Raw genomic sequence first — 23,063 nt, 5'->3', positions numbered from 1 at the left:
CCTAATGATACAGTGTATTTTGGTTAGTTCACCATACAAGTATATAAAATTATAATTCATAATTTAAAAGAGTATTTTGATCAATTCACCACAAAAATTGAATAAAAAACTAACGGAATTAGCTCGTTGTTAGATATACAACAAAATCAGGAGAATTTATAATTTATCAAACAATAAGAATATATTTATAATTATATCAAATTTTAAAAACTGTAATTAATTAAGGTCCAAAAATAATTCAATTTGCACACACTATGTAATTAATTCGATTAAAAGAGTCCTTGTAGTCTCAATACTCACGTCATCTCTAATTTTAGCCCCATTCTATTTCTATTTAATTCAAATTAAAATTAAATATAAAAGGAGAATGATATTATTACTATGTACACAATAAGGTGGAACAGATCAAAAGGGTATTTGCGTCAACTTAATTTTTTTCAGAAAAATATATATTATAAGGTGTTTAAAACCCGTAACATGTCAATAATGTCTAATTTAATTGACGAACTTGAGGTTTCATGATCAGATGTTCATGGTTATGTCCCATCAGTGTGGTATTATATTAAGTTAATATATTAATTGTTGATGATTGAAATTCATGATATAATTATAACTTTAAAAAAAAAACTTGTAAAATAATATAAAGTATACGGTAATATTTATAGAGAATACACGTAATAATAATACATAAAGCTCTAATAAGCTCTTTTATAAATAAAAAATAAATAGTTCATAATTTATTTTTATGATTTTAACAAGGGTTTGTTGGGTTTTGATTAACATTATTTATAAGCTTATTATTTTTATTTTATCTAAATATTTAAATAAATTTTGATTAGACGTAATTGGTCACACTTTATCTTTTTTTTTTAAATATATTTTTAGAAGAGTGTCACCGCTATAATTTTTTGTTGTATGCTTTATTCCTATACTTAGTATATATAAATCTAAAGATTCATTCAATACATTAATCAATATTAATAAATCAATCAATATATTTAAAATAAATAAATAAATAAGGCATTAATATTAAAAAGTATACTACAAACCCACGTCTCGTGTTCACAAGACTCTGATTGCCTTAATTTTAACATTCAGACCTTATTATCAATCATACGGAACAAAATAATTATTTTATTTTTCTAAAATATTAGAATGTAATAAATGAAAATCAAATTGCAAAAAAGACGTGCATTCCACAACCTACAAATCACTACACCACTCTTTCTTCATCAAACTCCCAAATATATATATATATATATATATATTTTATGTAGATTAGGTGGTAGAGGTCTCGCTCTCTTCCTCCCTCTTCAACTCTTTCGTCTCCTTATCCTCTATAAATCCACATTTCTACCATCATTAAGCTTCCCAAATCCTCCATTTTTCATATTATCCCAACAAAATTACCAGAAACCATGCAGAAAACCCATAACCAGAAGCAGCATTACCAGAAATTGAAGCCCGAGAACCCCTGGATTCTGGGCCTGGCGGTGGTGGGATTGATAGGCGGCGGGTTGCTCATCGCTTCCTTGTTCATCAACTACGGCTCGTCCCAGTTGTTTTGCGGGGGCGCGTGGGGGCGGACTACATTTGATGGGAACGCGACGACAACGACGCTCCAGCTGGAAGCCATTCTGCACTACGCGACGTCCCGCGTTGTGCCCCAGCAGTCCATAAGCGAGATCACCGTGTCCTACGACGTTCTGCGATCCCTCGGCCCGAGCAACTTCCTCGTGTTCGGGCTGGGCCATGATTCGCTGATGTGGGCCGCGATTAATCCAGGTGGCAGGACGCTATTCCTGGAGGAGGACCCGAAGTGGGTACAGACTGTGCTGAAGGACGCCCCCGCCCTCCGCGTCGACACCGTGCACTACCGCACCCAGCTCTCTCAGGCCGACGAGTTGCTGCAGCACTACGGTACGGAGCCGGACTGTTCGGCGAAGAACTCATTCTTGCGCGGCAACGACAAGTGCAGGTAAATAGAAAAACCACAAAACAGATCACATATATCGATCAGAAAATGATCCTTTAGATTGAATTTGTTGTGATATTGATGCAGGCTAGCACTAAACATGCTGTCAGACGAGGTGTACGACACGGAGTGGGACATGATAATGGTGGACGCGCCGCGGGGGTACTTCGCGGAGGCGCCGGGGAGGATGGCGGCGATATACTCAGCGGCGGTGATGGCGAGGAACAGGAAGAAATCAGGTGTGACGCACGTGTTCGTGCACGACGTGGACCGGAGGGTAGAGAAGAAGTACGCTGAGGCGTTCTTGTGCAAGAAGCATCTGGTGAAGGCTGTGGGGAGGTTATGGCATTTCGAGATTCCGCCCCCGGCTAACATGAGCTGTGACTTTTGCTAGGATGCGCGCGGTGTGGCGATGGCTACTTGTATGGCCAGAACAGAAGCAGGCGGCACTGCAGTTTCCCTTTTTAGCGAGAGGACATTTATAAGTGGGGTTTTTGTTTTATTTCACCTTTCCATTTTAATTTATTTTTCCTGCCAAATTATGATAGTGAAAAAAATAGGATTTTTAATTATAAAGTTTTTGGATTTTTTTTTTACTTCTATTGGCGACAAATAATTGAAAATTTAACTTCATGTGTGGATACTGTAATCGATGCGATAGTAAGACAAGTTAGTCGAAAAATTTAAAATTCATCAATATTAAAAAATATAATTTAAAATAAAAGTTGAAATGCTTTGAAATCCTTTTCCATCACAAAAAATATCTAAATAAATTCAATTATCTATTAATCAAAATTTAAAATCTTTAATTTTAAGTCCATTAATTGAAACATAACATTAAGTAATTTAGAATAAGTATGTTTTTTAGGACTAAACTATCAGTATGTCTCTGATACCATAATTTAATTGGTGAAGTTGAAACTCATTGACCATAAAGTCATTTATTAGAATTCACCAATGTATGGCTGTTTATTGACTTTAATAATAGTTGTTGATTAATTATAAATATTTGATAATGATAATTGATGTATTAATTATTAAATATTTAAATTTATGATATAATTATAATCAATAATTAAAAAAAAATATCAAAAGATATTGGATGTGTAGACCTAATAACTTTAAAAATTGGGCCGAGTGAAGCATCAATGGGCCTACTAATTAATGTAGCCTTCGAATCGAATCTATACACCGTTTAATATCTTATAATTTACATAATCATGTTGTATTTACATATATTTCAAGAATTCATTTCAAAGAGGATGTTTGAGTTTGGATGATTTATAAACTTTTAAAAATAAATATTAATATTTTATTAGCTTTTGAGAGATATTATAAATTACAAAAGTCTATAAATAGTAGCCACGGAGACTAGTTTAATGGGCGAAATCGAAACGCCACGATCAAGAAATTATGTGTTTAAGTCAGATCAAGGATTCTAATAATAATTATTTGTTAGTTACATATATTTAATATTGATAATTAACTATATTAATTATTGATGATTGAAATTTATAATATAATTATAACGAATTCACTCTAAAACCACTATGTGTAGTGAAAGAAAATTGTTCCAATATTTCCAATTGAAAAAACTTAGCAAAAAGATTCCTAAATATGTTTGATTAATAAGAACACCCTTTTTCCAAGTTGTCATTTTCAAAATTCTTTCTTTTTTTTTTTGTGTGAGATAGTAAAAAAGTTATATATCTATCTTTAATGTTAAGGTTTAGCCTCCTACAATAACTAACTTTGATTACTATAATATTGATCGACTAAAATACCATTCAATAAATTTATTATTATTATTATTATTTATTTAATAAGATGGCACTTTCTTTGATCAAGTTGTTCCATCAATTATTTTATACTCGTGTAAATCTGCAATTAATAAATTTTATTTGGTTTAATCAATTCTCTAATTTGTATTCTCTTTTAGTCAATTAAATAAATGTAACGTAAATTATTTCACACACATTTGGTGTGTTTCATTAGCTAGTGTGCATGAAGGATTTGTATGGCCATTCATGTGGTGGGACTCGAATAAATTACAACGGTCAGGATATAAAATGGTGAAAGGGTTAGGAAGTGTTTGCAGTAACTTTTACTTTTAAAAAATGATGTTTTGTAGAGAAAGTTCCAATTTATGGTGGAATAAAAAAATCGAGAATGTTTGCAAATTTGCTATTAATACTAAATTATCATGGTTAAAAGTTATAGTTTTCCGTTATATAGACCAAATTAAAAAAAAATTGCTATTAACACTAAAAAAAATATATAGCATTTATTTGTGATGATTTTTAGACGAAGTATGTTATAATATAGGGAATAATCTATATTCTTTTAGCGTGGTCGGAACTTAAGATGCCTAGGTTCAGACCCATCAATCGTAATGAAATACTAGAATTTTAAAAGATTAAAATTATTTCTCAAAACACGTAAAAAGATTACCTTTGTCTTTAACTTCAAAATCGTGCTCCAAATAGAGCGAGTTCGGGATAGATTCGAATAGGTCCGAGTTTGATCAGAGACGCCCTATTTGTCCTGCAGGTACTATACATCTATTTCATTTTACTTATTGAAATAAAATAGCAAATTGTCATATTATTAGCAATCCAAAATTGTGTGAAGTCGTTATAAAAATCATCTTGGAAGCCACTAGATGAACTATAATAGTGCAAATATTTTAGCCCATATGAGAATTATCGTACAAGGATCACCAGATATTGGTACCCATCTCATATCAATTGTAAATAAAAAGTTTGAATGGTTTATAAGTTACAATTTTTTTTTTCTAGTAAGACAAAATGTCTTTTCAAGTAGAAATTCATGAATTTCAGCCAGAATTGAATAATAGAATAAGACACTAATAGTGTCGCACGACCCATCAACAATATATATAGGGATAATTACACTCTCTTACACCAAATCTCAGTGGAGGGGGTATATATATATATATATAGACACACACACACAAAGATAAGTCTTTTGGAACCACCTCAATCCCAGTGGAAGTTTGTAAAATTTGGCTTCATAAACGAACTCTAGAAACTGAAAGCAAGGCAAGAAAGGAAAGTCTTGCTTCCCAAGAACAAGCACATATTATGTATATGAACCATAATCCCAGATTTACATTATAAGAACATCACTTTCTCATGCAATCTCACTATGCAGAAGTTGCAGCTGCATCGAACGATTTCTTCCTAACTAACAGGCAAGTAATCTTCGATGGCTGAGAACGTGCAATATCGACTGCACACATGACAAAGTCGGGCCGGTGGAGGGCTAACGCTAGCCGATCTTTCCCCACATCCAATGCAGCGGCGTCGAGCAGCACGTGCCAAGAGTTTCTATGAGCCTCCGATATCCAGTGCATCGATGAACGAGCACCATTGGTGCAAGCGGAGTAAGCGAAAAGGCCCTTAGGACTATGCTTGCATTTCCTTCTAAAGTATTGGCTGAGTTGTGAGCCTTTGATCCTCAAATCCAGCCATGTTTCTGGTGCTATGATCACCTTGGATTCCTTGTATGATGCAAAGTCTTTTATTACATCATACTCTTCTCCAAGAATTGTCATGTAGTAGTTCCCCCTGAAGAAGGGGTATGATTCTGCAACCATCATCATGGCTTCTTTCACGTTTGCAGTGAATACGACCAAGTAGTCGTCTTCCGTCAGGCCGCAGTTCTGCAGGGCTTGATTCCTCGCCTGGATTTCCGGGATCGACATGAAGTTGCCCTGGAATGACGTTTTCTTGGCGAGTATGTCGAGTAATTTGGAGGGCTCTAGTTGGACTCTGCTCATGTCTGAGGTGTTGTTAGCCACAAAGGACGGTGAAAAAGACGATTCCCGGACAATCTTGGGGGACTTTTTCTTGTCGTCCGACATGGAATCAGGGGAGTCTTCACTGACGCAGAGGCTGTAAAAGTCGAACTTCTCGCTCTCTTCGACTAGGCCATTGCAGTACTCTGGATACTTGGCGAAAACATACTGCTGCACATACTGCATTTCGGTAGGTGTGATGGGGCCTGACCATCTTAGGTCCAGCCCGTGGAGCGTTGATATGGCTTCTGCTACTAAATGTGCTGGAATCACCGTGTGCGCTTTCTGTTTTGATTCCGCCCATTCAACACAACAATACACACTTGGATCATAAAAACGAACAAGAACAAGATCGATAGCATACAGAATTCGCGACGTGTCTTGCTAAGCTACCTGCTTAGCCTGTTGTCATGGACTCATTCCTTTCTAACCACTTCCAAACACTTTATCCAAACATAAACATCGACTTAAATTAACCACTCATCAGCTTATTGCTTAAGATAAGCCATTTAAAGTGTTTGTGAGTTCCTTCAAACTTCACTAAAATTAAGTTACGCCAAAAGCTGTAAGCCCAAAGGTGTAAGATAAACTCAAACTTAGTCCTAAGTTGGGAAAATTCTAGCCCAGACCAACTATGAGACGTGCAAACGAATTACCAGTGTCTGAATGATGCATAGAACTAAGGTAGTAAGAAAACTTGCCTTAATCACCATGCTGCTTGGTCTGCTGTTCTGGTTAGGTGAGTCAGGCATAGACGACAATGATGATTCTCGTCCTTCATACTCTGTCGAACTCTAATAGTACCATAAACAGTTTTGCGGTTCAGTAACATGAAAATTTCAAGAAATCATAAGCAAGATGGATGAACTCATGTACATATTCCATCATACCTTGGACTCTTCATTCAGACATGCTTGTTCTTCATGGTTCTGTAACATGATGCCTTATTGCCCTCTACACAAGAACAAACCACAAGAGTAAGGAGAAAACAAAGGCAGAGATGAGAAGCAATCAGATCATCTATATGTACAAGTTTATATAATAATAAAAGGGCGAAAACGCCGACATAGGCAACATCAAATGACCCACAACACAGGATCATCAACCTATGGTCTGTGTTTAATAATATGTCTAATTGAAAAGTTTAATGTGTGCGTGGTCACTAAGTTGTTGGGACGTCAAATTATTTAGTCCGTCGACTGCTAATTAAGTTATGAATAATTGCAAGAAATCACGTTGTCCTAACAAAGATGGTGCTAATTAGATCACATAAAGAAGTAGATGCTGCAGTTCTTTTACAGCTTGAAGGTTGAAAAAGCTTTCTGGAATTTTTGGGTTGGTAAGTCAGAGGAGATGTCATTGATCATCAGACAAGGTTATTTTAATCCATACTTCACTTTGATTGCTACTTATCCTAGAGATTTTTGTGTCCATTCAAACACTTTGAGCCCAAATATTTTCAAATTTGTTTTGGTAAGAGGAAGAAAAATACATGTTGAAATAATGAATGATTTCCTCTTGTAATTACATTCTTGAAAACCCCTTCTTTTTCAACTTCTACCTTCCAATCTGCAACACATAGGAAAGGGAGATGAACCATACCACTTTTATGCCATATGTATATGAGAAATATATGGGATAAAAACTCCATAATTTCCCTCCAAATTGGCTACACAGAGTTGCCATATAAGCCTATTTTCTACTCAAATTCCATAAATTCTCCAATTATTCTACTGGAATTCAAGTCAATTTTCCTCACAAAAAACTAAAATTCTCACCACCTGCAATCTTAGAATATTTGTCATCACACTAACTTTGAATAATCGTGCGGATACTTAGTGATCAATGTCTTATTGTATAAAGTATCATTCACTTTGATTTCATATCAGTCTCACTATTTTGTTATAAAAATCATCAACATGTCCGCTTTGCTTTTGTGACCCTTAGAATTTTATTTAAAAGTCATTTCTACCAGAGAGAGAAGGTTTTTAATCTCATAAATTACTCAAACTTTTTGTTTGCAATCGATATGAAACACATACCTATATTAAGTATTTTTTAGAAAAAAGGGATATGAATATTTTACAGTCTAGTAGACTAAGGGATTGATAAGGAGCATCTTTCATTTAAGGTGTAAACACGCAAACAGCCAATTGGTCAAGATGATATTCTTGAAATTAAACTAATATTATTTATGAATAATTACAATGTCATGCCTTAATATTCATTTTAATACATATAAAGTCTCTATAATTTAAAAAATTACATTTAATATCCTTAATGTTTGTTTTAGTCTGATATATGAAAATTCATATGTACTCTTGATTAACTTGCTAATGACTCATTATATGTTAGAAAAATCTTTTTTACCAAATTAAATTTATAAAGATGAAAATATATCCCATCACATAGATTAGTACGTATAAAAATATATAAAAAATTAAAAAAAAAATATTTATTTGAACTATATTAAATTAAGAGCAGTTGGCGGAGCAACTGCACCCCTTTTTAGATGTTTGGAAAAAAAAAAACTCTTTTTAACTACATCGTGTAATTTAATTGTGATGCACTTACGGAAAAATTCAGATCATTTACCTTTCAGTTGAACTATATTTTGATGGATATTAAATTTATTTAATTTAAAACCATTGTATCAAATTAAAATTCCTAAAAACAAGAAGATTTAAAATGGTCAAACACCCCCAATCAGTGAGTCATGATTGTTAGGTGAGAGATGGTGACAAGTGACAACTAACAACTATGCTTACAATTTCTGACATCCTTGGAGTTATGCTAAGAGGGTATCTCTCAACATCTTGGAAAAGCACTTTCTGCACAATCACTTCTTCACTTTTAACAACTTTACAAGAACAATTGATGTGTGAAGAACAACAAGAATATGGTAGCTACTTGCTATCAACAAAATGTAGCCCCACTTAAACTGTTCAATGAGCAGAATCCAAATTCAGCAAAAGGAAAAGGAGGAAGAAGCTATCAGTAATATGATAAAACTGCTTATACAATCTGCAGAAATAAGCCAAGACCAGGATAAACTATATATATATATATATATATATATATATAGAAAGAGAGAGAGAGAGAGAGACAAGAAAAGGAAGCACCTTTGACTGGCATGTAGCTAATTGCTTACTCCATATGAATGCACGCATTTGGAACACGAAAGAGTGACGTTTGAATACGATAGAATCGAACTTAAATTGGACTGATAGATACAGTGAAAGAGATACATGAAAGCAGGCTCGAGATGATAAGAGGTCCGGGAGTTTTCAAGATGATCTAGCAAGTACCAGCTTATGGGAAATAGTTCAATCATTTTTGTCTTTCATGGATGCCTATATCATACCTGACAACCAGGACACTCTAGCTCTAACCATAACGGGTCAAACCCAATTCAATTAATATTTGTCATGTACTTGGTATGCCACCTAAAGAGAGTCAAAAGTCACATGACAAGTGTAAAGTCTAAACAAAACACTAAATGCGTGCATAGTGTCATTAAGCTCATACGGAACCATATCTTCTATCAAAGCTCCTTCTATGTATTCATACTTGGACAGTCTCTCCATCTACAACGCTACACAATGACACATTAGGTGTCGATTCATAGTCACATGCAAGCAAAGGAGCAACGGAATAATTAAGTTACTAGCTAAGCCTGCACTTGACTTATGGATAAATAATAAATAGATGATTAGTAGAAAAATTTGACGTCAAGAGTAAATGAAAGTGGAATAAGGGCAAGCATGCCGCTATAGATGATTAGCCTTCTATACAGAATCCAATTGGAAATAGAATCACAAAAAATATTTCATCCTGTCATCTCTTCTCATAGCGTTGTATACAGCTTGGACCTGGAAATAACAATCCAATAGTGTTACACATGTACACATATCGCCAAAAGTAACAAACATATACAACAATTTTTCATTGTATGGGAACATGATTTTCCATTATCTTTTCTTTCTTTTTTTTTCCCTTTTCCGAATGCACTAAAGAATAGACTTCTTGTAAGTTCCAGAAAAGAAAAGAGATATTCACAGGTCATTTTTCAAAATGAAACTGGAATTTCGACAAATATTTGACCTTCTTCAGGCGCTCATAGATCAATTATCTCTACATATAATAGCATTTAGTGGGATGATTGTTGATTGATGTGGCAATACACCCGATATTTGGTATGACTTGTGTGCATACATGATCAACAACACACGCATGCTCCAACACACATACACACAGACAATGACACAGAGAGAGAGAGAGAGAGAGAGAGAGAGAGAGAGAACCTGCTCACTAGAAACTACTTGAACGGGTCCAATGTTCACAGACACATATTTGCCGCCAGAGGAGATCTTCTGTTTCACTTGACCCTGTACATAAAAACGATTGACCCATGTGGCTAAGTGGCTTACATTCCAAAATTTTGATCAACAAAATCAGTAACAAGATTTAAGCACCTCAAGACATGAAAGATTTTTCTTTGATATTCCTTTTTTCTGAAAAAAGGCTACCCAAGGGAAAGGACAAAACTAACAAGAAATGAGAAGTTTGTCAAGAACAATATGACAAAATTAAGTATCAAAAGTTTAAAGCTTCAGCTATTGCTAGCGAGGAAAGCAATTCAAAACCAAGAAAGTGAAGAATGCAACCTGGGAGAGAGGTCATCTGTTTGGTAGAAAAAGGAATTGGGAATAGAGGAAAATAGCAGCCTGTCGAATTTCAGCAAATTGTTCATACATCCTCTAAACCTTTCCAATAGATTAATTCACCTTCGGACAAAGTCCTCATCGAATCTAAATCTTCTCCAAGTTCATACTCACACAACATTAACTTTCAGTCCATTTCCTAAAGGGGCTAGAGAATCTTAAAGACAAGAATGAACTCTGACTGAACCAGGTTCCATAGCATTAGCTGAAAGCATCTAGATCTTCTACCTACATGTTTCTCGCTTAGATCACGTATCTCATGTTAGCACTAAATACGTGATCTCGTCTCATGTCAACTTGTTACCTCAGCAACCCAGAAAGTTACTTGAGTAAGAGAGTCAATTTTTTTTAACCCAGATACATATATATCTGTAGAATAAGCCACTCAATATATCTTGCACACTGCAATGGAATTACAAAGGTCAGTTCAGCTTTCTGTATTCAAGTTAAATGCTGAAGACCTATTTCAAATTTCCAAAGTAAGCTGAAAAACTCTTTGTGGCTCAAAAGAGGTTAGCCCCCTTGTCTGTGGCAAGCCCACTACTAACAACCATACTACTGAATTGTAAGAGAACTCATAAGCCACTCACATTGCAAATTAAATGGATTAGTGTTTAGAGCTTAAATCCTAGTCAAAGACAAATTTATCATCATTCAACTCAGGGCCAAACCCCCCCCCCCCAAAGAAAAATGATAATTTGGCTTCTCTTGTACTTCTCTCCCATTTGCCCTTGCCCCTGGTGAGAACACGCCCTTGCTCCGGATGCAACCCACCAAACACAACTAAGGCTCCTTTCGTGATCGTTCTACCACCATCTTTGATCCAACTAGCAGAGTCATCCAATTAAAACAATCTAAACCCATTTCCTTGATCTTCAAAAAGCAAACAGATAACATCTGCTAAGATTATACAGAAAGGGGACCGACCAACACAAAACATTCATGTATTTTGAGAATAAATTTACAAGATGTCATTCAAATGCATCTAGCATTCTCGTTGTGACCATGGGGAAAGCTGAAAGGATGGAGCAATCTGAGCAGAAGCTTCTACTTGAACGTGCTGAGAATGCTGCAAAAAATATCTAGTCTTGCTTATGCTCGTCTTTTCAGTGCAATTCGTCGCCACTACTATTAATTACCTATGGAATGAGTTATCAAGATATGAGGATAATGGACACATGCAAAATGGATAACCCTTTATTGTTAAGCAAGCAGCTACCATGTGCTTTCTCGTCCAAATTGGCATTACAGCCTATATTTACATATAGTTGACAGATTAAAATTCTGATGTGGATAATTGGAACGTTAAGTAGCCTGATCACCGGCTAATAGACTGAGAAAATTTCTCTATCATTGATGTAATCTCCATTCTTTGGGTGTCAATGTGATGTCATACTGCAAGCGTCGTGGACTTTAGTATACTTTGACCACTGACCATTGGATAGGTATGGTTATTTTCCCTATTTCCATGATGTGGCTCACAAATTGACTTAAAAAGGAGCAAAGAGCATTTCTTACTTCATACTAGAAATGTCATTGACTTCCGAGTACTCTCTATGATATGGGTGTCAAAATTGGAGCAACAAACCTCATTATGGAGAAAGCACTCAATTGAATCTATGCGGCAGAGCCATAAAAGCCACATCAGATACTCATCTTGAGTCCTTGACCCAGTTATTTTAAATGCCTAAGCACAAATCCCAAATGGATGCTTACTTCTGGTATTGGTTGTTGGAGTACCGATTCAACAGCTACAACCATGGCTTGCACAAAATCGTCCCCTCCAGTTCCAATTGCTGTAAATCCTCTAACTGTTGGATAGGTGTTCACCTGTAAAGTAAACCATGTAAAAGCTTCAGTTCAGCAACCATTTCAGCAAACTGAAACTAGTCTAGAACCTGATGACACCTGTGCCTAGATATATATTTTATTAATTCGACAACAATCTTTTCCTAAGGCAGAGAAGGTGGTCAGTTCCTTCAGCTTTACAAGTCTTTCATTAGATATAGCCAAACCCAATTAATGTGCAGTCATTGTGCAGCAGAAAACTGATGGATGCTTCGAAATTAAAGAAATATTATTTCAACTCAAAGAAGCAGTTAGCAGGAAAAGACTGTTCATTTGCGTACCTTCTGATCTAGAGCAAGCCATTCATTGGCCGAATCATCCGCGACTGTACCTCCAATTACTACATTTGTAGTTTGTCCCACCCTTCCTTCTGTCTTGGAAACTTCTGGCAATTGCAAAAGATGCATTCCCGGTTAACCCCTTTTCGAAAAAATACTCAAAAATACAAATTAAAGACAAGAATGGCATGGTATCAAGAATGACACACTTTCAGAATTTTAAAACCTCGTAACTTTCCAGCAGATTTTCCTACCACAAGATTCCCAAGTAACACCAAATAAAATTATGACCTTTTCTTTTGCTTGGCAAAATGAACTGAAAATCAGGCAACCAACAAAAACTTAAACACCTGAAGACATTGAAAAACTCCAATGCCTGGATTCCTTGATACAAAAACAATGCATAAACACATCCACAAATTGGATCACTCTCAGTATACGCAATACTATAGCAACATGTGCATGCGCCGAGCAAATAAGCCCTAAAAAGAGAACATAATGAACAATTGATTTCACATAATAACAATAATCTTTCAGACAGCAAATCAAAACCAGTGAGAATCAGAAGTACCATGCAACCACTACCGCGTAAAGCATTTACGCAGCATAAAAATACCAAGAAAACATATATCTGACAAAGATTCAAAGAAAACGAACACGGACTAAAAATAAAACACTTGTAGCAAAATATACACCTGAAATTGCCTTCAGAACAGCTTCTTGAGGAGGGCCTTGCTCAGAATCATCGCCAGATGAAGATGGGTTTACACTGTTTGAGCAATTCCTCGAGAAATGATAACTCTTAGCATTTACTGCAATTCTACAACCACAATTCGGATATGGTGTTGATGTTTTCTTGTGGGGTGAAATGATTGGTGTGAAGCTCGAACATTTTTTGCTCATAAAAGGTAGAGGCAGCCATGGTTCAGTTAAGAAGACCACCCTCATAACACTTCTGCACGCCATTTTCGAATTGGGGTTTGAATTTTTACCAGATTTTTCCGATTTTGTGAGTTGGGTTTGCCGTTATATAGCTTCTCTCCCTAAAAGTAGTGAAATTCTTGGGTGGTGATTTTTTGGGTTGTGTCGAGTGATTCGAGCACTCTGTGTTTTGCTAAAGGCAAGCAGTTCATACCCTTTGGTCGATGAAATTACAGGCGTACCCTTTATATTTTTAGTTTTTGAGACATAAAGATAGGCCAAATAACATAAAACTCGCATGTATTTTAAAAATTCAACTAAAAATTCTCTTATATTTTTAAAATAGGCTAAAAACCATCTGCTTTTATAAATATAATTTACTTGTCCCTTTTCTTGAATTGAAGCCAACGACGTTATGTTTTTTTTATCAAAAGATCGTTATTGTCTTATTTTATATATATATTATTTTTTAATAACCATTAAATCTTTTTTTAGTGTATAAAACCCTTAGAATCTAATTAATTCATCTGAACTATTAGATCTTAAATGTATAAAAATCTAGTAGTCTAAAATTAATAAGTTATTCAATATATTACATGAGAGAAAAAAAATAGATAAATGAAAGTTAAGAAGAAAGAGAGAAATGAATATAAATAAAATATTTAAAAATAGAAAAAAATAATTGACCTAAAAATTTGAAAACACAAAAAGTGTGCCCTTCAATTGTACTTCAGCTTTCAGGGATATTTGATTGCAGTATGAACATTGGAATTTTTTTCTAATTGTATCATCATTTTTATATTAATTTGAATTGGCAAACTTAAGAAAAGCAAAATCCATGTGTTTGATTATAATAGTATATTTCTATTAGAAAATATTTAAGCTATATATATATATAATATTATAATATATAATCAATAACTAAAATTATGTAAAAATATTATAAAAAGAAATTAATAGAAGTTAGGTTGAAATGGGCTATGGAATATATTTAAGGAGAGAAGGATAAGGGATATTTCCATACATTTATTTATTACATACTCTTATTTCCACTTAATTAATAATATTTGCAAATAGAAATACATTTATTATGAATTCGTATTGTATTCATTGATTGAACGGAAGAAAAAGAAGATAAGATGAATAACCGATCAAGATTGATATGAGAAGGTAATTTTGATATGTGCATAAATAAAAATATATTGAATAAAATGATTTTGATTTTACGGAAGAAATAAGTGTATCAGGATATTTTAATCTATGCACATTATGTCAACCAAAATAATTATTATTGGGAGTTCTCTTTACTAACGATTGAAATGTATTCGATGTGTTTGTATAATTTGAAATTGATTATATTAAATAAAAAAAAAGAAGAAGAAGACAAAATGAATGCTTGACAATACCAATTAAATAAATTAACTTTAGCTTTGATTAATAAAAATATTTTTTTAAATAAATAGTATAAATAGACAAAAATGTATAACAATAAAAAAGAAGAAAAAGTTAACGGAAAATTATTGGAGGGCAAAAATGGAATTTGGTGTGGAAATAGGGATCAGAGGAGTGGCGGGAGCAATTGCGACTCATGTATAGTTTATCAGTTTTAGCTGGACAAGACTTTGGGCCACCAGGCAAGACAATTCAGAATTCTCACCTACAAAACCCTAGAAAATAGCCAAATTCTGGAATTGGGCTTCAGATTTTACTGGCGTCATAATCTCTGATAATGTATCGGTCAGATGTTATCAGTGAAGAATCGGAGAGAACAGCATTCCGGAAAGCCGAGAAGAAGTACAAAATTTATTATGACAACACCAAAAAGTATGATTTCTGAATTCACTTGTAGCTTTCTTCTTCTTTGTTGTTTAGTTTAATTGGAGGTTTTACATATGCTGGTAATACGGTTCTGAAATTTCGATTTTTTTATTACAAAATTTCAGGAAAAAGATAGCTAGACCTGTAGATTTATCGGAGGTTGTAGATTTCAAGTCGATTTTGGAGAGGTATAATTGTAATGGCGAACTTATGGGAGGAGTTTCAGTGTTAAAGTGCGATTTTGATAGACCAATTTTCTGCTTGGAAAGTCGGCCAGGTATTTGGGCATTTTGTATTATTTTAAAGGTTAGTTATCAGGATTTGATAAAATGCTGTTGTAAAATATGTTTTGATTCCAAATGCAGGATTTTATTTTATTCCTGGTGCATTAAGCGTGGAGGAGCAATGCCAATGGATAAGGGAGAGTTTAACTAGCTTCCCGCAGCCCCCAGATCGAACCAACCACAATGCAATTTATGGACCCATAGAGAATTTATTTGTTTTAGCTAAAGAGGGGAAGGTTTTAGTATTAGAAGAGAGACTTCCTGATAATGTTGGTTCAGAGTCAGAGATTAATGCTATTCAGAGTGATACAAGTGCTCCCAAGTGGAAGTTTGTTGATGAATTGGGTGAATCACATGGCCGAGATGTGAGCAAGTTGGTGCTGGCTTCTGTTTTGCTGCGTAAGTTAAGATGGAGTACCCTTGGCTTGCAATTTGACTGGTCCAAGGTCTTGCTAGAATCCTCTTTTTGATAGTTTAGATGATCTCTTTCAATTGTATTGTTTTGCTGTTTGTATCTGATTTTTTACAACCATAATTTGTGTGTTAAATGCATCTTTTGAATCAAACACCTCACATAGATTATTATAATGGAAAAACAACGTCAAAATCTTATGCTTGGTAATTGTGGGTTTATGGTATGACCATAGCAGTATATGTATTATTGCCTTGTTACACTTGAACAAGATATTCTCTATAACATGTTAAGTGCGAGTGTTAATTGATATTCCATCGAGTATTGCTGCACATACTTGTAAGAGATATAGCTACTTCTGTAAGGTGTGATACATGGACTTGGATGGGCCAACCGCAGATGATGCATTCCCATGGATTCATTTGGCTAAGATCACAGATATGGTAAAAAAAGAACCAAGTTGGGTGACCTTTTTTGTGTTAATGATGATTGAGCCTCAATGTAAGGTTCCAATATAATCATTTTACATGCTGAATTGAAGCTATGTAGCTGCTGTAGACAGTCAACAGAGCGTCTGCATTTTGTACTAAGTATCAAACCGACCAGTCAATGAGCTGCTGATAGAAAGATTTAAAGAAATCACAAATAAACCTATGACAACTGACAAGTAATCAGCATAACGTTGCACATGTATGTGTTGGGTATTGATAATTTAATCTCAAACTTGTATTACATACTCAGCGCCTTATTCTTTCTCATTTCATTTAAACTTGTCTTTCTCTATGGGACTTATTCAATGCATAATGACTGGCTAATGTCTGAGGATCCCTCTAACTGAATTCTTGGAATGGCCACAAGCCTTCATGTTTAATATCCTTATCAGGATGCCCTTCATTTTGCTTCTTCTATGTGCATTCTAATTGCTGAAATTGATAATACTTGTGCATGTGCAGCGTAGCTATAATGTTTCTCTCCCTCACAAGAAGATACCTGATGCACTATGCCAGCTGGCTAAAAGGATGGCAGCACCTGCTATGCCATATGGTGAAGAATTCCAGCCAGAAGCTGCTATTGTGAATTACTTTGGATTAGGTGTGTCTTATACTTTAACATCTTTAAGAGCTCAGTGCTCATTTCGATCAGTCAACTGATATTTCAATGGTGTTTGGTAACCATCACAAATGGACAGCTAGATATGGAAGTCTATTTGTAAAAGCGTTACGTGATTGTTGGAAATATAGTAAATGTCGCAACGGTGTTTCTCTTTCAGGTGATATGCTTGGTGGGCACCTTGATGACATGGAAAAAGATTGGAGTAAACCTATTGTAAGCATGAGGTATCATACTACCACTTGTCTTTTTGGGCAAATGTTATTTCATTCTATCCTATCTAGAGCATATGCTTAATATTCTAACATGCTAAAGAAATATTTACTCATCAGTTTGGGTTGCAAAGCTATTTTCCTGCTGGGGGGAAAGTCAAGGGAACATCCACCAGTTGCTATGTTCCTTAGGAGTGGTGATGTCGTGCTTATGGCTGGGGAAGCTAGGGAATGCTTTCATGGTAATATTAGTTTCTTTGCCTCCTCTTGTTCCAGTTAATATGAAACACTGGTTATAACAGTTTTCACTACATAGATATGACTGCTTACGAGTGTTCTCAGATAAGCAACTCCCCAAATCTGTTGATCTTCGTGCCAATGCCTTGATTTGATTGAAGAAATTAATTGTTGTGAAGTCAAAAACTAGATTGTGTTGTTGGGATGAAGTCCCCATACTCTGGCAGATTCAAGGACTGAGCAAACTATGAATTTGGTTGTTTCCAATCTCTCATTGATACACTGCTTGCAAATAAACTTTCTTATACATCTTGTACTTCCAGATTCAAGGATAAGGGTTCACAGGTTGAAACTTTTTTTAAGGTTTCCTGGTGTATAATTTACGATACTATAATTTAATCTGTTATTAACTTGCGCTCTTACATCAATTTTACCTGTTGCTCTGTATTGAAGAACTCTCCTGTAATCAAAAAGTTATTTCCATGCAGGCGTTCCCCGCATATTTACCGATGCAGAAAATGCTGAAATATCCCAGCTCGAATCCCGGTTTGCAGGAGAAGATGATCTACCTTACTTGAATTACATCAGGACTTCAAGAATCAACATCAATATCAGACAAGTATTCTGAATATATCTCTAGGCAGATAAAACACTGGAGCATGTTACAGGAGTTGGTATTTTACGAAGAATTTGTTCCATCAGTTTGTCGTTAGTAGCTCAGACATGGGATTCCAAGAGAATGAAACCAGTGAATTTGGATTCTGGAAAAGCATTATACTGCACAAGTTTCCAAGAGAATAAAACATGGATATAATCTCTCAAAGTCTCCTTTGTTTCCGGATGATGTCAACTCATACTGCGAGATTGTATTGCAGGAATTTCTGGAGCATGATGGGAGTTTCAGATCTCGCCCTTAATACTAAAAATTTAACTATAATCCAGTGATTGATATTCTGCAATGGATGATGATATTTGACATATTTGTGGTGGTGTTACCAGAAAATGGATGATTAGTGCATAGAAAAATCCTCACTCTTACTTGTTTGCTTCCGTTCCTAAGAGTTCATTTTCTACCTTATACTATTTCAAACAGTGAGCATTTCTTCTTTTTGTGCGATTGGATCATAAATTTGAAAATATTCATACTACTACGTCCTTTTGTACAAAAAAAAAAAAAAAAACTAATACAACATATTCTTTCTATTCTATTTTGTATTTTTATACAAAACTTATCATAGAAAATATTTATCCAGAAATATTTTTATTTTATCGTGTCTTTTTGTATAAAAAACTATTAAAAAAGAACTAAGTATATTTTTATTTTTCACGCAAAATTTAACTCACTCGCGAAAACTGAGAATTCAAAGCCGACTAAACATCCTCAGCCGGCAAATGCTAATCAAAGAAGATATATATGCAGAAGCAAATGGGTAAAAATACGAAATACTGAAAAAGTTTCAGAAAACTTCTTACCCTATGTGGAGAGTGGGATTTGAACCCACGCCCTTTCGGACCAGAACCTTAATCTGGCGCCTTAGACCAACTCGGCCATCTCCACATGTTGAAGTAAGTACAGACTTAATTAACTTATTTCAAAGAGCTGAAAAAATAACCTAACTATTCAATATTCAATTTAAAATTAGATAATAGCTCGTGCGAGCTCAATTCAATTACTAATTAAATCAAATTTAAGCATAATTTTTTAAACTCAATAGTAATTTAAATAGTCTCTAACAATAATGCATTTGACGGAGCTGTATATTTTAGATTTTAGCTGCGCATTTGCATAAAAGGACTAATTTGTTGGAATATTAAAGAACAAACACCAAACACTAAATAATAATAATAATCTATAGTTTTAACACTTTAAAGCTGGCCCCAATCTTTGAGTGGCTTTTCAATTGACTTCCAACTTTCGCACCGTTGCTATTGACTATTCCATTCATAGTTAAAATATTGACCCATATCCAATTATTATATTCACCTCCTACTCGCATCTATTCATTTATCAAACACTTATTATTTTTTTAATATATATATATTATCGATACAATGATATATGTATTTTTTGAGTATATATAATATTGGATGTCGAATATTATCAATAATGTCCCATAGTATTTATCATTTATATTAATTGTATTTGGTTTTTGAATTTTATTAGAATTTTAGAAATAATGCATTTTTTATACTCCAATAAGATCTCGATACACCTTATTTGATGTGGCACAATATCTATCGATATTATTATTGAGACCATTATTTTAAACTATGATTCATCTTCATTCTAAAAAAGAACCGTTTTTCTGGAAAGTATGGCAAATTTTATAATCCTTTTAATGATTTATTCACAAATTAAAAATCAAAATCATTATTTAAATGAAATTTTATAGGGGAGATATTGCAGTGCTACCTACTTATGTAATTATACAAAAATTCATGCTTTATACAAAATTATAAGTATATCTCTTGAAAATTTGAAATTCTAATTTTAATTGATATTGACACATAGATTCGAGACACAACTTACAAGTATATTTTTTGAGGTAAATTATATTGATACCTTTTATAGTTTTGCAAAACAGGAATTATTCGTGTGATTAGACTAGGATTGACAACCGGACAGATTTGAGACAAGTTAGCACAGACTTAAGACACGACTCATTCTGATTAATTGTTTAAAATTTTAAAATAATAAATATTTTCTTAAATCAAATTACGTGTCACTATTCATATCAAGCATAAAAACTTGGGAGTGTTACTACTTGCTATGGATTTAATTCATGTGATTTTGCAGAATTCTTGTTTCTAATCGAATTCTCATAACCACTAATATATGAAAGATAAACAAAATACATTAATAATCATTCAAATAAAAATATCATTCATACTCAAATTTATTGTAATTTCAAATAAGTTCAATGAGTGAATTTATAATGATTATGTTGGGATCCGCAACAAAATCCAAGACATTATGTGTTATATAAACTTTGGCGTATCTCTTGGTTTGTCGAGGGAGACGCTACTCATTGAGCACTGTTGTGCTGTACGATTGTACTATTTATTTAATAAAAATTATATTTACTTAAAAAAAAAAAACCCAAAACATGTGCTGGGACCCATTTAAAGATTCGAACCCATCCCATTGAGGCTACTCCGAAATGGATCCTCAATTTACTCGAATTCATTACTCTATTTAATGTAAATAAATTTAAGAATGTTTTCTAATTTTTATTTTGCAAAGGAAAAACAAGAGGTAGAGAAAAATCTTGAGAAATGGAGTAGAAGCAAAGTCAAAAAAATCAAATCACAAATCCCATAAAATATAGATACAAAAATACAAATCTTGTTCATTCCCATTCCCATTTGGCATTCTTGAATTTTTCACTACACTCCAAACAGCCCAAAACCACCAACTTTCCCAGCACTTACGTGTACTGCTCCACCACCACTTCACAAGAACTCCAAACTCCCACACACAAAACATTTTCTTAAATAAATCATCAAATCCGACCCTAAAAAATCTTCCCTCTCTTCCCCATTTTCGCACCACTCTCTCCCGACAATCAACGGAAACCAAAATCCAAGTTATGGGTCCGATCGTGTTGACTCAGTTGGCCACGGGTCTGAGTGTTTTGGCGGGTGCGGTTCTCGTCAAACAAGTGATGGATCAGAATCCGATGATGGGTCCGGGCCGGGCTCCCAGATGCCCCAGCTGTAATGGAACGGGACGGGTCACATGTATGTGTACCCGTTGGTCGGACGGCGATTATGGGTGTCGGACTTGTGCCGGGTCGGGCCGCATGGCGTGCAATAATTGCGGTGGAACTGGAACGGGCCGGCCTATCCCTGTTCAGATATCGGTTCGCCCTCCCAACCAGCCCTCGTGAGGATACTTCGGGTTTGTTGTTTAAAGAAATTGAAGTGATGTAATATATATATTGTGGTAAATTCTTGGAGAGAAGGAGAGATATATGGGAAATTGCCCTTAGGCTGTAATTAATGTGATGAATTTATGAAATGAGATAGTTCTATTGATAAATCTTTTCTGCAAGATTTTATTAAGGTTTGCCTCTTCCATAATTATTGCAGTTTTGTGTGTGCTTTTAGAATCTGTGTTATGTCATTTTGGTTTGAAGTTTATCTGTCAGTAATTATTGTAATAATTAGAGATTTCAGCTCTAACTTGAGCTTCTGTTCCTGCTGCTATGAGGACTTTTTGTTTATGTGCCATTTCTACTCTAAATCAGCAGAGTAGTGAATCGCATCTATGGTATTTTGACTGTGTATGTTAGAATTGTAGCTTCTGCTTGGTTTTTGCGAATAATTTACAACTTTATAGGATGCTTATAAGTGTATGATCAAATAAAGGATAAAGATTATTACAAAACAGCATTCTTTTAAGTAACAATTTGTTTTTGTTGTTTTTTTAACTTGTTTTTGGTGAAATCGTGGTGAAACTCTGTAATGCTAACATGTTGGGAAACTGACTATGGTTGACACTTATGACCTTTGGAAATCTGGGCTCGATTATGTGGAGGATGACGTTACAGCTGATAATAGATTGCTCAGAGGGTCTAGAACTTCTTGTTGCCTCGTCATGGACAAAACCTGAACAACAGTTGTTTGATTATCTCTGCTTTGCATTAAGGCAGTCACCGAATTGACTTTGACTTATGATTGAGTTTGAGTCTGATTTTAGCTAATTTATACCTGCTAATAGAGTAAACCTGATCAACTTGGCATGCAACTTCAAGACTCTTATTACAAAGGTTATTTTATGATTTCCTCTTTCATATGCATGTGTTTCCACATATCAGCAACAATGCAAATTATTATAAATATATCCAATTTGAAACTCATGCAAGCTTAAGACGTTCGCATTTGTATGAAATAAGGTTCTTTGGTACCGCGCCCAAGTGGAACGCTAATAATGAACCTCTCTGTCCCATGAAAACATGATTTTGTTGCTTTAAAGTCTATTTTCACAAAGAGAAAAGCATAGTCTCCAAGAGTGAGTAAAAAGCAGCGGAAAACTGAAAGGGATGCCGCGAGGGAGTCTATGTAACCTAGATAGAGCAACAATGGAGAAAACACGTGCTTGCTCTGAAATTGAAAATGAAATTAGTGAACTAGGGATAAAAGCTGAAGCGATTATAGATGTGGATTCAGGATGTTGAAACTTTTCCAAACTCAATGTGAATCAATGAATGAAGGAATTTGGATTTGGAAATAACAGATCAAAAAGTTAATTAGGTCAAAAGACCTCTGAAGAGTTTATGTGCAGTCTGTTATTAAAGCTAAAGACATTTGTTCTCTTCAATTCTAGGCACTTGAAACCTTACAAAAGAGAAAATAATCATAAAAAGCCGATTTATGTTACTGCACCATAGAGGATGTTTCATTTTGGGCAATTGCTCTTAT

General features: G+C 34.5%; 5 protein-coding genes and 1 non-coding gene across 10 annotated transcripts; 3 read left to right on the top strand and 3 right to left on the bottom strand.

Moving 5' to 3' along the window:
- The first annotated feature begins 1,113 nt into the window (after window positions 1–1,113).
- On the top strand, window positions 1,114–2,603 carry LOC105168424 (arabinogalactan O-methyltransferase 1). The gene is made up of 2 exons (XM_011088498.3): window positions 1,114–1,978; window positions 2,063–2,603. The coding sequence occupies exons 1-2, from the start codon at window positions 1,419–1,421 to the stop codon at window positions 2,367–2,369; spliced, it is 867 nt and encodes a 288-aa protein (XP_011086800.1). The 5' UTR covers window positions 1,114–1,418; the 3' UTR covers window positions 2,370–2,603.
- A 2,381-nt stretch (window positions 2,604–4,984) lies between these two features.
- LOC105168422 (uncharacterized) lies at window positions 4,985–7,179 on the bottom strand. Its single transcript, XM_011088493.3, has 3 exons — window positions 6,686–7,179; window positions 6,497–6,589; window positions 4,985–6,080 (listed from the first exon to the last, which is right to left on the bottom strand). The coding sequence occupies exons 1-3, from the start codon at window positions 6,731–6,733 to the stop codon at window positions 5,142–5,144; spliced, it is 1,080 nt and encodes a 359-aa protein (XP_011086795.1). The 5' UTR covers window positions 6,734–7,179; the 3' UTR covers window positions 4,985–5,141.
- A 2,303-nt stretch (window positions 7,180–9,482) lies between these two features.
- LOC105168421 (phosphoribosylformylglycinamidine synthase) lies at window positions 9,483–13,742 on the bottom strand. 4 transcript variants are annotated; one of them, XM_020695740.2, is made up of 6 exons: window positions 13,341–13,742; window positions 12,649–12,749; window positions 12,236–12,349; window positions 10,271–10,342; window positions 10,100–10,183; window positions 9,483–9,667 (listed from the first exon to the last, which is right to left on the bottom strand). In XM_020695740.2, the coding sequence occupies exons 1-6, from the start codon at window positions 13,609–13,611 to the stop codon at window positions 9,611–9,613; spliced, it is 699 nt and encodes a 232-aa protein (XP_020551399.1). In that variant the 5' UTR covers window positions 13,612–13,742; the 3' UTR covers window positions 9,483–9,610. The 4 variants fall into 4 exon arrangements, with proteins under 4 accessions (XP_020551399.1, XP_020551398.1, XP_011086794.1 ...); XM_020695739.2 differs by having other exon boundaries at window positions 12,649–12,752; window positions 13,341–13,739; XM_011088492.3 differs by lacking the exon at window positions 10,271–10,342 and having other exon boundaries at window positions 13,341–13,738.
- Window positions 13,743–15,174: 1,432 nt separating this feature from the next.
- LOC105168420 (oxidoreductase, 2OG-Fe(II) oxygenase family protein) lies at window positions 15,175–18,677 on the top strand. Of its 2 annotated transcripts, none has more exons than XM_011088490.3 (7): window positions 15,175–15,390; window positions 15,510–15,661; window positions 15,750–16,114; window positions 17,034–17,172; window positions 17,351–17,417; window positions 17,506–17,644; window positions 18,128–18,677. In XM_011088490.3, exons 1-7 carry the CDS (start codon window positions 15,296–15,298, stop codon window positions 18,215–18,217), a joined length of 1,047 nt encoding a protein of 348 aa, XP_011086792.1. In that variant the 5' UTR covers window positions 15,175–15,295; the 3' UTR covers window positions 18,218–18,677. The 2 variants fall into 2 exon arrangements, with proteins under 2 accessions (XP_011086792.1, XP_011086791.1); XM_011088489.3 differs by having other exon boundaries at window positions 15,176–15,390; window positions 17,523–17,644.
- A 439-nt stretch (window positions 18,678–19,116) lies between these two features.
- Window positions 19,117–19,197, bottom strand: TRNAL-AAG (transfer RNA leucine (anticodon AAG)). Its single transcript has one exon. It is a non-coding gene; the product is annotated as a tRNA-Leu (tRNA).
- A 1,844-nt stretch (window positions 19,198–21,041) lies between these two features.
- Window positions 21,042–21,681, top strand: LOC105168419 (chaperone protein dnaJ-like protein). Its single transcript, XM_011088488.3, has one exon. It carries the CDS (start codon window positions 21,230–21,232, stop codon window positions 21,527–21,529), a length of 300 nt encoding a protein of 99 aa, XP_011086790.1. The 5' UTR covers window positions 21,042–21,229; the 3' UTR covers window positions 21,530–21,681.
- The last annotated feature ends 1,382 nt before the right edge of the window (window positions 21,682–23,063 follow it).

The sequence above is a fragment of the Sesamum indicum genome, linkage group LG8, assembly GCF_026168435.1.
Source record: "Sesamum indicum cultivar Baizhima isolate 11 linkage group LG8, ASM2616843v1, whole genome shotgun sequence".
In the NCBI taxonomy this organism is placed as follows: Eukaryota; Viridiplantae; Streptophyta; class Magnoliopsida; order Lamiales; family Pedaliaceae; genus Sesamum; species Sesamum indicum.
The sequence above is the reverse complement of the archived record's forward strand: the minus strand, read 5'-3'. Positions and strand labels throughout refer to the sequence as shown.